We start from the raw sequence: 11252 nt of genomic DNA, 5'->3' as shown, positions 1-11252 counted from the left end.
TACCCCTCCCACGCTTTGTTTGTGCTTATTACGTCAAAACGTGCACATATGAGCCTCGTGGTGCTGCGTTTGGCCCCTAATTCTGCTTTTGGGGCGTTTCCCGAAATCCGCCAGGACGGGCTCTCTAGAGGGACGCAGGCACTCTGGATTTCGCGACGACCCCGGGCACAGGGTTTCGCCCGGCGATATCCCGCTGTCTTCAGTACAAAGGGGGATTCCTGGCGGGGACAGCGGGATACCTCGGGTGGGGTCACCCGCGGAAGCGGGATTCGGCGCCGGGGGGCATCGCAGGCAGCGGATGTCGGATCCATGCACTGATCCATTTGGTTTAAATCCGCAAGGCTTCCGACAGTTCCGAGCGATCAGGCCCGAACACAATTGCACCTCGTTGACGAACTTCACAACACCGTGTGTGCGCTGAGGGAATCACGACTTCAAATTTGTTCACCGCTCTGAGATGGCTTCCTCACCCAAGGCGTTGCGAATTTGCAATACCGAACCTTTAGTATTTCACCAAGCTGACGATGTATGTCATTTAGTCTGGCATGTACCGGAACTTATTGAGCGCATCGCCAGCTTCGCGCCCAACAATGAGATGGCCCTGACTCTGCGCCCATTGAACAAGACATTCGCGATGGTGCTATCCTCTCCCGAGCACAAGCGGGTGCGGGCATCGCAGCCGCTTCCCGCCCACGGCTACAGCAGCCTGCCCACTGCCGCCATCCAACAGTGGCCCTTCGCGCAGCGCCAGCAGCTCGTGTGCGACGCAGCTCGCAGCGGCAGTCTCGAAGCTGTGGATGCGGCGCTGGCGGCGACGGGGGTGCGCCGTGGGGGTTGGCTACTGGCGGCCGCTGCCGAGGCGTCGGAGCCAGGCGCTGCCCTGCGGCTGTGCCAGCAGCTGGCGGCCCGGGGCTGGCTGGTGGAGGACTGGGCCGCAGACAGGACAACCCTACACGCAGCCGCCGCAGCCGGCAACTCGGACGTGTGCAAGTGGCTTGTGTTGGAGCGGAACTGCATTCCACAGCGCTACATGCAGGTGGTGTGCGCAGCCGCCGAGGCCGGGCACGTGGCCGTCGTGGCGGAGCTGCTGTCGCTGTGCCCGACGCGCCACAAGCCGGACATGCACGCACAACATCTACTGGTAGCGGCAGCTCGCGGATACAAGGCTGCGGACTTCACGCGCCTGTGGAAAGAGTGCATGGACAGGGCCTGGGAGGAACTCCGACAGCAACAGCAGCGGCAGCAGGAGACGGACGAGCTCGACGTGTTCTCTGTCCAATTCCCCAATGGCCTCTGGCTGGACATCAGTTCAGCAATGAAGCCGATCAGTGAAGTGCTGGCTAACCCGCTGGCTGACCCGCTGGGGTCCCTAGGCATGTTGAGCATGCTGGAGGCCGCGGCGGGCAGCCCCACGCCCTGCTGGCTGGACAAACTGGATGTGCTGCTGCAGCTGCCCTCTGGTGATGAGGCTGCTGCTGCGGCGGCGGCGAGTGGAGGAGAGCTATTGGCTCAACCGGGCTTGCTGTCCCGTGTCTTTGCTGCATCCTTGTCGGCGCCAGACGGGCTGGCCCGCGTGCGGCTGCTGTGGGAGCAGCGCAGTTGGCGGCTGACCAAGTGGACCAATTCACAGCTGGTGGCTGCGGCGGGGGCGCGCGGCGACACGGCCGCAATCAGCTACCTATTCAATAAGCTGAGGGCGGTGACAGCAGCGCCCTTCCACCCTGCTGCTATGACGCTGCGGCGGCCGGCGGAGGGCGGCCACCTGCCGGTGCTGCAGCTGTTTGCGTCGCACGGCGCGCGCTGCACCTGCGACATCTTTGTCGACATGGCGGGGGCCGCGGCGAAAGGAGGGCACGTCCACATCCTGGACTACCTCCTGTGCAAGGAGGCACCGCCGCACTTCATCCGCGGGGAGCCTGGGTCCTGGGCAGACGTGCGTGCTAAAGCACTGCGGAGGGCGCTGGAGCTCGGAATTGAGCACGGCCACACCAGCGTTGTGCGGTTCTTGCACGAGCTGGGTGCACGGTTGCCAGCCTCTTCAGGCTGGTCGTGTGTGTGGAGACGAGCCGGCCGCGCGGGCAACCCGGCATTGCTGGGGCTGCTGGTGGAGCTAGGCTACCCGATTGACAGGGAGGTGAGGACTGACGGGGCGCCGGGCTTTGGGAGGCGGACCTAGCTCCACGTAGCTAATCCAGTCGTTAGTGGAAGACGTGGCGGGGCACCTATAGTGCATGCGCTCTCTTGCGTAACACCGTGTAAATACTCGCAACACTGGGGTGCGAGCAGAGCGGATGCGGCGAATGTGGCGGCAGGGCTAGCAAGGGCGTATTGACTTGTTGGGCCACTGCATCAAAGCAGCATTCGGAGCAACAGTCCACACTGGGATGAGGCAGTACAGGACGCATCGGTGTGGCTGACTCCCACTCCCACCTCCCGCTTCATCCGACCTCCCACCCCATGCAGGAGAGTGTGTACTGCGAAGCCCGCCGCGACGTGGCCATGATCCGGGCGCTGGCACGGCTGCGGTTCTGCGGCGACGACTGCCTTACCAGCCTGGAGTTGCTGCTGGAGGACCCGGCTGTACCACTGGACGAGCTGCGGTGGCTGCTGGAGGGAGACGGCGGCGGTGGAGAGCCAGGTGGTGAGGGCGGTGCCGGAGGGCCGTCAGGCGGCCAGGCGGCCCGGGCACCCGAGCCCGGACCTGCGGCGCGACGGGTTCTGCGGGACGAGAGGGTGTGGGAGTGGATGCTGGAGGCGGTAAGGCGGCGGGGCCAGGGGGAGGCCGCATTGGTGGTGGAGGCCTGGCTGGAGGGCTGGTGGCGCGCCAACAAGGACTAAGCGCACTCAGATTGGGACTGAAGGCCTGCGGTATGTGCCAGGGTGGTCTGTGGCGCGGCACAGGGTGGTCTGTGGACGGGTCGTAGCGCCATGGCGGCCGTGAACTGAGTTCCAGGACAAGGCAGTTTCAAAACGCGAACTTTCACTTTCCCAATTGCTGCGATGATGTTATGGACTTGAAACTTGTGAGCTCACGTTTCTGAGGTCTCGTCACTTGTGAGCTCACAACAAGACCGGCGGCAACATCTTGAGGTGATGTTGGGAAGGCGCGATGGTGCTACTGTATGTTTTGTGTGTGGGTATGTTGATATGTGTGTGCGTGAGGTGACCTTGTAGGACTGTCCCTACCCGCCACGACCCGCCGGCATGTGTGAGCATGCCATCGGCGTCGTTGCCATGCATGGACCAAAGGCCGATGCTTTCCTTTGCTCTCCCGCTTTGTTACTGACGACATCGGCGCATACGCATGCCGGTAATTAATCAATTCTTGCGTGCTGAAACCGTTCAGGGGGGTAACTTGCATGCGTTCCTGCGCGCGTTGCTCACGGCTGAGGGCAGACAATCAGGTACGATGGAATCTGGTGCGGTATTCATGCATTGTGCGAGCCCGAGTGGCGCATCCTGATGTACGCTTGCAGGGGTCAACGGGTTTAGGAATTGGCTGCATGGCAGGAACCTGCTGCGACTGATGGTATGGCCTTGAAACGTGTAAGCTCACGCTTCTGACATCTCGTCACTTGTGAGCTCACATCTTTGCCAGCGTCCATGCGCCGTCATCTGGGCTGCAAGTTGCGTCCCGATACGTATGCTGCCGAGTCCGCCGCTAGGCCCTACATCAGCCCGAGTCCAGTCAGCCTGGGCCCTGGAGCCGCCAGAACGCCACCTTATAGGGGTACCACAAGGCACCACACCACGCACTGTTGACGGATGAGAATCTGTGCGATCAGCACTCATATACCTGAGCCTAACGACGGGGAGTAATGGACCCCACCGGGTCAGCGCTTTTCCCTTACGTCGCTTACGCTAATGTTCAACACGCACCACCAGATCAACCGCAGCCCGCGCCAACAATTCTTCTAGCATCGATTGATGAAGTGGTGGAGCCTGGACTGAACCGGAACTCATGATGGTCTTGTCGTGAGCTACCTGCACCACGAGGACGGGGCGACAGCGGGGGAAACCGACGGAGGGGCCTCGCAGCAGGGTTTGGGGGCGTGCCATTGACAGCGTCGCCTACATTAGTGAGACAGAAGTTTACACAGTTGTCATCTTTTAAACATTTTATGAACTGGATTGCTCATACTCGACAGCGCTGGGCACCGTTTGCCGTCGTTTAAGTTTGAAGCTTCTGCCACACCTGCAACAATGGCGGCCGACATCAGCAAAGCGGAGCTGAAGCGACATGCACAAGAGCTGCTGGATGGCAAGGCTAAATCGATGCTGGACGAAGGGTGCGACCCTTTGACTTGAGTTTTTGCGTCCGTCCGTGCGTGCTCGCGCTGGCGCTTTGCCCAGCGATCTAAGCACTGCTATGGTTGCAACATGGAATCAGTTATAAATCGCTGCACTCAAACACGGCAAGGCAGCCGGTGACCCAAACCCTGCCCCGCACGGCGGTCTGGCCTCTCCACACGCCGCCCTCGCGTCACGCCCGGGGCCCCGCGATGCCCGTTGACCGCCCCCGCCCGCCCGCTTTACAACTATGCACCTGAAGCTGCTCTGCCCCACCTGGCGCCTGGCCGGGCTCGCGCCACAGGACCCTGACACTCAAGGTCATGCGGACGCTGCTGGAGGAGAAGCTGGGTCTGCAGGCGGGGGCGCTGGATGCGCGCAAAGCCGAGGTCAAGACTATTGTGACTACGGTAGGAGCCTTTAGTGACTCCGGGCGGTGATGTCTTGGTCTTTTCCGCTTTGCTTGGCAGCCTGGTGGCGCACCGTAGCACAGCAAGGGATGCAAGGCCCCCTTTCATGTAACCGGTACCGTGCCGTATGCTGACGTGTAACCCACCTAAACCCCGCCTCGCCACGCACACGTCTGATAGGCCCTGGACCTGGTGGCGGGCGGCGGCGAGGCGGCGGCGCCGGCGGCGGCTGGGCCCGGCAGCAGCGAGAAGGAGAACCGGGTGCCGGCAGCCAAGCCGCAGCAGAAGGGCAAAGGCGGGGCTGAGGCCAAAAAGCCAAAGGCCAAGAAGGCGGCGGTGGAGGAGGAGGACGAGGAGGAGGAGGCGGGCGGCAGGGGGCGGCGCGGCGGCGGCAAGGGGTCAAAGGGCGGCCGAAAGAAGAAGGGTGGGCGGGGCTCGGATGAGGATGAGGAAAGTGACGATGGCTCCGGCAGCGGCAGCGAGGAGGAGCGGCCGAAGAAGCGGACCAAGAAGGCGTCGCCGGGTGAGCGGCAGCAGCAGCAGCAGCAGCAGCAGCAGCAGCAGCCTATCGGGGCCGGGTCAGCCACCCATCATAGGGGATAGAGAGAGCATAAGAGGTGTACGGGGAAACAAGTCGTCACTGCAGGGCGGGGTCATAAGGCGTGTGTGAGGGGCCGTGACACCCCACGCCCCAGGGCCCCGTCCAAGGCAGCCCGCCGCCATGACCCCGTCCGGGACTGTGCCGGTCCCCACGCGCTGCTAACTCTCGCCTTGCCTGGCGCGCCGCCTGCCTACCTGCCTACGCAGCGCCCAAGGCCGGCGGCGGTGCCAAGGCCGCCACCAACCGCACCATCGAGCAGCTGAAGGACATCTGCAGGCGGGCGTCCATCAAGTGCGTGTGCCGGACCCCGGGGGAGGAGGGGCCGGCGAGGTGCCGGCACCCGCATCGAGGGGTTGGGAACTCCGGAGGAGGGTGCTGCGCTGCGCCCCTGGCCCGCACGTGCTAGCACGCATGCTCGCCGCGTTAGCAACCCTTGCTCTCTGTTTTGCCCACACACATGTGTGCATGTGCACAAATCACACACATGTGATACACCTAGGCACGTGACCTCACCTGCTCGTACCCACACGCACACCCCCGCAGGATCCCTCCCTCCACCTACTCGCGCAACAAGGCGGCTGAGGACCTGGAGGCGGCGCTGGGGGACCTGCTGGCCAAGCAGGGGCTGGACGCGCGCAGCGGGGAGCGCGAGATCCTGGTGAGGGGGAGGAGGAGGAGGAGGAGGAGGAGGAGGAGGAGGCGGAGGAGGAGGAGGGAGGAGGCGGGCAAGGAGGGGGCGGTTGGTGGAGTGCAGTCTGAAGACCTTGGAGGCCAAGTAGAGGCACCGGATACTCCGGCCTGGGGGGAATGAGGGGGACGTGGGACATGGGACACACCCTGGGCCGCGAAGGCTGCGCCGGCCGCGCAACGGGGCAACGAGGCCCGAACATGCTGCCGGATGATGCCGGCGGTGACGAGTTTTCACACACAACGACCCAGCACTGTGCCTGGACATGGGCCCCCATCCTGCCCCTGTACTCCGTGTCCCCTCCCTGCCTTCACCCCTGCCGCCCCCTTATTCTGAGTCTTGGTTTCTTTGGGATTGGGACTAGCGACCTCCGCCCCTCCACGCCTGCCCCCTGCCAGTTCCTTAGCTGACCACGTGTGTAACCCCCTGCCCCCCCCCAAAGGCGGCTCGCAAGCGGCTGGAGCGGGAGCGCGACCTGGAGGGCATCGACACCTCCAACATCATCACGGAGGGGGCGGGGCGGCCGCGCAGGGCGGCAGCGGCGGCAGCCACCAACTTCAAGTGAGCGACCCCGCCCGGGACCGGGCCGCGTGCGCGGATGAGCGCTTCGGATAGTGCCTGGGGCTCGGGTCTGTGGTGTAGAGGGGTGAGGCCGTGAGGTGCGGGGGCGCCGTGGCGGCAGTGTGGTGTGTGGCGGCAGTGTGGTGTGTGGGGGCACGTGGGTGCGCCTGGGAGAGGCCCGGGGGAACCAAGACAGACCGATGCAGCGACCCGGTAGCACTGGGCCTGTCGGCCCAGTGCGCGGCAGCCCCCTCGCCATTGCCCACCGCAGCCACCTGCTACTTCCCGCCGCCGCCCACTTCGCCGCAACGCTGCACATTCCACCACCGCTCATCTTGCTACGCAAAGATGTTTGCCCCCCTACCGCTTTGCCCTCTTCGCCCCTCAGGTCGCTGCTCAAGACGCCCAAGCTGGACTCGGAGGACGAGTCGGGCGACGACTCAGAGGGTGGCGGCGGCGAGGAGGAGGAGGAGGCGGAAGGGGCCAAGCCGCGGGGGCGCGGCGGCAAGGCTGCAGGCAAGAAGCGGCGGCCGGCCGGCAACGACGACGACGACGACGACGCCGGGAGCGGCAGCGATGGCGGCGGCAGCGATAGTGAGGACCTGGCGCCGGCGCCCAAGCGGGGTGGCGGCGCCGGCAAGGGCAAGAAGGCGGCCGCGGCAGCCGGTGCGGCGGAGGCTGGGGAGGAGGAGGAGGCCGCGGGTGGTGAGGAGCAGGCGTCTGAAGACCTGGTGCCGCCGGCCGCCGGCGGGAAGTCGCCGCGGGGCAAGAAGGCGGCGGTGGTGGTGGGTGACGAGGAGGAGCAGGATGAGGAAGAGGAGGAAGAGGAGGCGGCGCCGAAGAAGCAAAGGGCAAAGCCAAAGGCGCGGGTGGTGGTGGACGAGGAGGAGGAGGACGGTGAGTGGCGCGAGCGGCTAGCTGCGGCCGTGGGGGACTGGGGATGGATGGACCAGTCAGGGCTGGCTGTGTGCGGGCCCAACCGACCGCGTCAACTAGGTCTCGCTCCGGCTATTAGCGCGTGTGTGTTTTGCCATCCCCAACCGCCCCAACTTAGTGCCCACACCCGCGTTTCTGCCCACATCCACGCCTGATAACCTTGCAGAGGAGGAGGAGGAGGAGGCACCCAGCAGCAGCGAGGAGGAGGTGGAGGACGACGACAGCGACTTTGAGGCGGATGACGACGACTAGTAGATGGGGAGTGGGGAGCAGGGGCGTAAGGACTAGGGCGTGGAAGGAGTGCTGCCAGGTGCGGGCGTTGCGTCTGTTGTTGGGGATGGGTTGGCTGCCTCAAGGCGGCTCTCTTGCTTTACAGAAAGCGGCGCTACCATACAGTAATGTAGAAGCGATCCGTGTGCGTGCTGCGAGGTTAGAGCGGTGGCTCTCGTTATCTGGCTGGCGTTGCTGGCGTGCTGACGCAGCTGACGAGGCAAAGAAAGGTTGCGTCTGCTGCGATGCGTGCTGCGGTGTGGGGAGACATTGGCGCTGCCACTGACATAACTGTTGACCTGGCTGCCACAGCGGGGGCAGAGGGAGGCTGACCCCATGGCTGCATGTGCTGACGCCATGCTCTCGTCATCCTATTCTTCTCACTGAGTATCCAACTCCGTATGTACCCAACAATGCACGCATGCCAGCTGCGGCATGCGCAGCAGCCGCATTGCCAGCCGAGCAACCTGCTCACCGCCATGAACCTGAGCACTCGAACATGAATGCCCAAGCTGGTGGTGGCGCGCTCCGGTAGTGGGTTTGAAATGCGTAAATGCGAGTGGGTGTGCGATGGGACAGGGTTTAGGCAGGTTGGCGAGGTCCCGTAGGGCGCAGCTGACGCCCATACCCCAAAGCAGACACCAAACAATGTGCACCGGCAGAGCAGAAGTGCTCCCGCTCCGGTAGTGGGTGGGTGGGTGGTCAGCATGGCGGCGCCGGTGGGTCGGGCCGCAGGAAATAACACAGACCATGGAGCACGACCGCGACCGCGGAAAGCACTTGGCGTGTCCCGCCGGCAGGGGTCGGGGGTCGGGGTCCGCGCCCCCCATTCCCAACCTGGCCCTGGAGGCGAACGGCGCCCGACGGACATGATTTGGCCGGACCTTGGTCTCCTTGGTTTCCTTTCTGCTGCACGGGATCAGCTCACAGCCTAGTCACTGTTCCACCAGCAGCGTATCACACGCAGGCCCAATGTCACCTCAGCCCCAGCCCTGCAGCCCGGGCAGCGCCCTCATAACGCTCACGTTCCCGGACTCGCCGCAGTCAGCAGGCGCCAACGCCCAGCCGCCGGCGCCTCGTGAGCTGGTGGTGGACCGTGCGCTGCTGTTCCAAGCCTCGCCGGTGCTGCGCGGCCTGGTGGAGGACGTGGCCGGCGGCGGAGGCGGTGACGGCTGCAGCCGCGTGCCCCTGACCGGCGAGGACCCGCAGCTGTGGGCGGTGGCGCTGCAACTGCTGCAGCACGAGGACACGCACCTGGCTGGTCTGAGCTGGGTGAGTGGATTACCAAATTGTGGATACGGGAGGCTCGGGAGCTATAGAGCGGGGATATATGGAGCGGGGACCTGCCGGCACAGGCGGCATACACGTTCAAATGGCACCTGGGTCTTTCGTTCTGCTTGCACCTGTTGTTTGGCCGAACGCAAGTCGCACAACCCCCGCACGTTTCTGCGCCCCGCACGACTGCTTGTCCACCACCCGTGCCGGTGCCAATACATGACACCGCAGGACAACATCACTGGCGTCTGCCGCCTCGCCCACAAATTCGGCATGTGCGTGGTACAGAAGAGCTGCCTGCTCTTCCTAACCTCCAACCTGCCCGACACCCGTTTCTCCGCACCCATCACCTCACCCAAGAACGTACTACACGCCGCTTCCCTCGCTGAGCGCTACCTGTGTTGTGGTGGCGGCGACGGCGGCTTGCTGCGGCCTTTCAATATCGCCGTGGATGCGGCTGTTCGCGCCGCGCTTCCCAAGGCGGTTATGCTTACGTACAAGGACTTTAATGGCATGACGGGCTCCGACCACTTCCATAAATGGCAACGTGCTAGCACGCGCCTACTGGATGCCCTGATGGCGCTCACGAATCAACGCGAGTACATGAGCGTTGTGGCGCCCGGAGTGCAGGTGGGTGGGAGCCTGTGCGTGTGGGAATACGCCTCAACGCCTGAGCCGGTAACATGGGTTCAGGTCCAGCAGAGGTTCGCATGGGCACGGTCATGCGGAGCAGGGGAGGGAACCGGCGGGGACGTACATGGGATTTGGACCACATCTCCGGCCGCAGCTACCTTGGGCTCAATCACGCATCCGCCGGCTCCCATGCCCTCCCTCGATCACTTTTGCCTTTTGCCTTGCTCCGCAGAGCCAGGTTGCCCGTTCGCTGCTGGACGGCATGCAGGCGCTAATCTCCGGCATGTATACATGAGGTGCCAATGACAGCTGCTGGCAGGACCGCTTTGATTACCTGTAGACGTGCGACTGGAGTGCACAGAGATGCGGAGAGAGGCAGCATGGCCTTGTCGTCTTAGCTTGCGAGCAATAGGAAGTGCGTGGTAGCGCGAGCAGTGCTGCTGCGGTATTACCTGCTGCGAGTTCGTGGTGTGCTGTCGTGGCACTGGGCGCGCTCTGGTCCTGAGGTCCCTCCGTGAGGACGTCCGCGCCTGGGAGCGGGAATGGGTTGCAGACGGTGGCTCTCCCGGGTGCCGATGGTGCCTGGTGCCGCAGCTGCTGGAGTTGTTGCGAGTGCTCTGGGCGGGGCCTTCCTAGTGTGCTGACCTGGTTTGGCGGCGTGTTCGTGCGTGTGCGCCTGTGTTTGACTGTGTGCCGGTGGTTGTTCCTGCGCGGTCGCTGGTCTGCCTTATTGTGGAGGTCGGTTGGCTGCTTTGTTGCTGGGTCAGTGCGCGCGGCCGCTGGGATCGGCAGGCATGCATGGCAGTCGGGTAGCTGCTGCCTGTGTTCGTCCCTGGCCTGCTTGGGCCCTGGGGCCCGGTTTGCAGTGTGTTGATGGGGGGTGGGGTGCCGTTTCCCGTTCTCGCGGTGGTTTGGGCTTGGTGCTGGGTGTCCGCGCTTCTCCTCCTTCGCCTGTTTTTGGGGGGCCCCGGTCTGCCCTTGCTTTGCCCCGGAGGGTGCCCTTGGGTTTCGGTGGCTTGTGCGGTTGTCCCTGGTGTTCTGCTTGCTCGGGTTGCAGGTTGCGTGCCGGTGTGGTGCTGCGCCTTCCCCTTCCTTCTCCTTTGTAACCACACTCAATTTCTCAAAAGAAAACGTTTCAGCACAGGGTCCGCGACCAGGGGGGCTAGAACGCTCAGTGTCTTACCCCATGCGCTGTACTACAGAGCTTTAGGAGAGCATTACGTACTTTTGGTTTGTCAGGGGTGGTCTGATGAGGAAGTTCTTGGCCGCCAAAGTTGGGGCATTGGTCGTCGCCCCTGGGTCCGCCGGGTTTCGAGAGCCCGTCCTGGCAGATTTCGGGAAGCCCCACAAGCAGAACTACGGGCCAAACGCAGCACCATGTGGCTCGGTTATGCTCGGCATGCCGTAATAAGCACAAACAAAGCGCGGGAGGGCCAATACGGTATGCCACATGCGCGTCCTGGCGTGGACATGTCGGCACATGCCCCTACATGCGTGCCCTACATGCGACAAAGTGCGCACTGACATGGCGGCGCACTCAAGCGCAGGTGCGCATGCATTCAAGTTCAACAAGGCTGCCGATGCACAC

At 63.9% G+C, this 11252-nt stretch overlaps 3 protein-coding genes across 4 annotated transcripts; all 3 read left to right on the top strand.

Annotated features, from left to right (window-relative positions):
- The first annotated feature begins 43 nt into the window (after positions 1–43).
- Positions 44–3562, top strand: CHLRE_12g539700v5 (uncharacterized protein). The gene is made up of 2 exons (XM_043068725.1): positions 44–2134; positions 2464–3562. The coding sequence occupies exons 1-2, from the start codon at positions 635–637 to the stop codon at positions 2836–2838; spliced, it is 1875 nt and encodes a 624-aa protein (XP_042919234.1). The 5' UTR covers positions 44–634; the 3' UTR covers positions 2839–3562.
- A 261-nt stretch (positions 3563–3823) lies between these two features.
- CHLRE_12g539750v5 (uncharacterized protein) lies at positions 3824–8389 on the top strand. The gene is made up of 8 exons (XM_043068726.1): positions 3824–4289; positions 4595–4700; positions 4881–5223; positions 5508–5592; positions 5845–5959; positions 6432–6550; positions 6939–7447; positions 7653–8389. Exons 1-8 carry the CDS (start codon positions 4204–4206, stop codon positions 7736–7738), a joined length of 1449 nt encoding a protein of 482 aa, XP_042919233.1. The 5' UTR covers positions 3824–4203; the 3' UTR covers positions 7739–8389.
- A 284-nt stretch (positions 8390–8673) lies between these two features.
- CHLRE_12g539800v5 (uncharacterized protein) lies at positions 8674–10782 on the top strand. 2 transcript variants are annotated; one of them, XM_043068727.1, is made up of 3 exons: positions 8674–9028; positions 9263–9661; positions 9897–10782. In XM_043068727.1, exons 1-3 carry the CDS (start codon positions 8729–8731, stop codon positions 9957–9959), a joined length of 762 nt encoding a protein of 253 aa, XP_042919231.1. In that variant the 5' UTR covers positions 8674–8728; the 3' UTR covers positions 9960–10782. The 2 variants fall into 2 exon arrangements, with proteins under 2 accessions (XP_042919231.1, XP_042919232.1); XM_043068728.1 differs by lacking the exon at positions 9897–10782 and adding an exon at positions 9662–9858 and having other exon boundaries at positions 9263–9578.
- Positions 10783–11252: the final 470 nt, after the last annotated feature.

Source organism: Chlamydomonas reinhardtii, chromosome 12 (genome assembly GCF_000002595.2).
Source record: "Chlamydomonas reinhardtii strain CC-503 cw92 mt+ chromosome 12, whole genome shotgun sequence".
Classification (NCBI taxonomy): domain Eukaryota; kingdom Viridiplantae; phylum Chlorophyta; class Chlorophyceae; order Chlamydomonadales; family Chlamydomonadaceae; genus Chlamydomonas; species Chlamydomonas reinhardtii.
The sequence above is the reverse complement of the archived record's forward strand: the minus strand, read 5'-3'. Positions and strand labels throughout refer to the sequence as shown.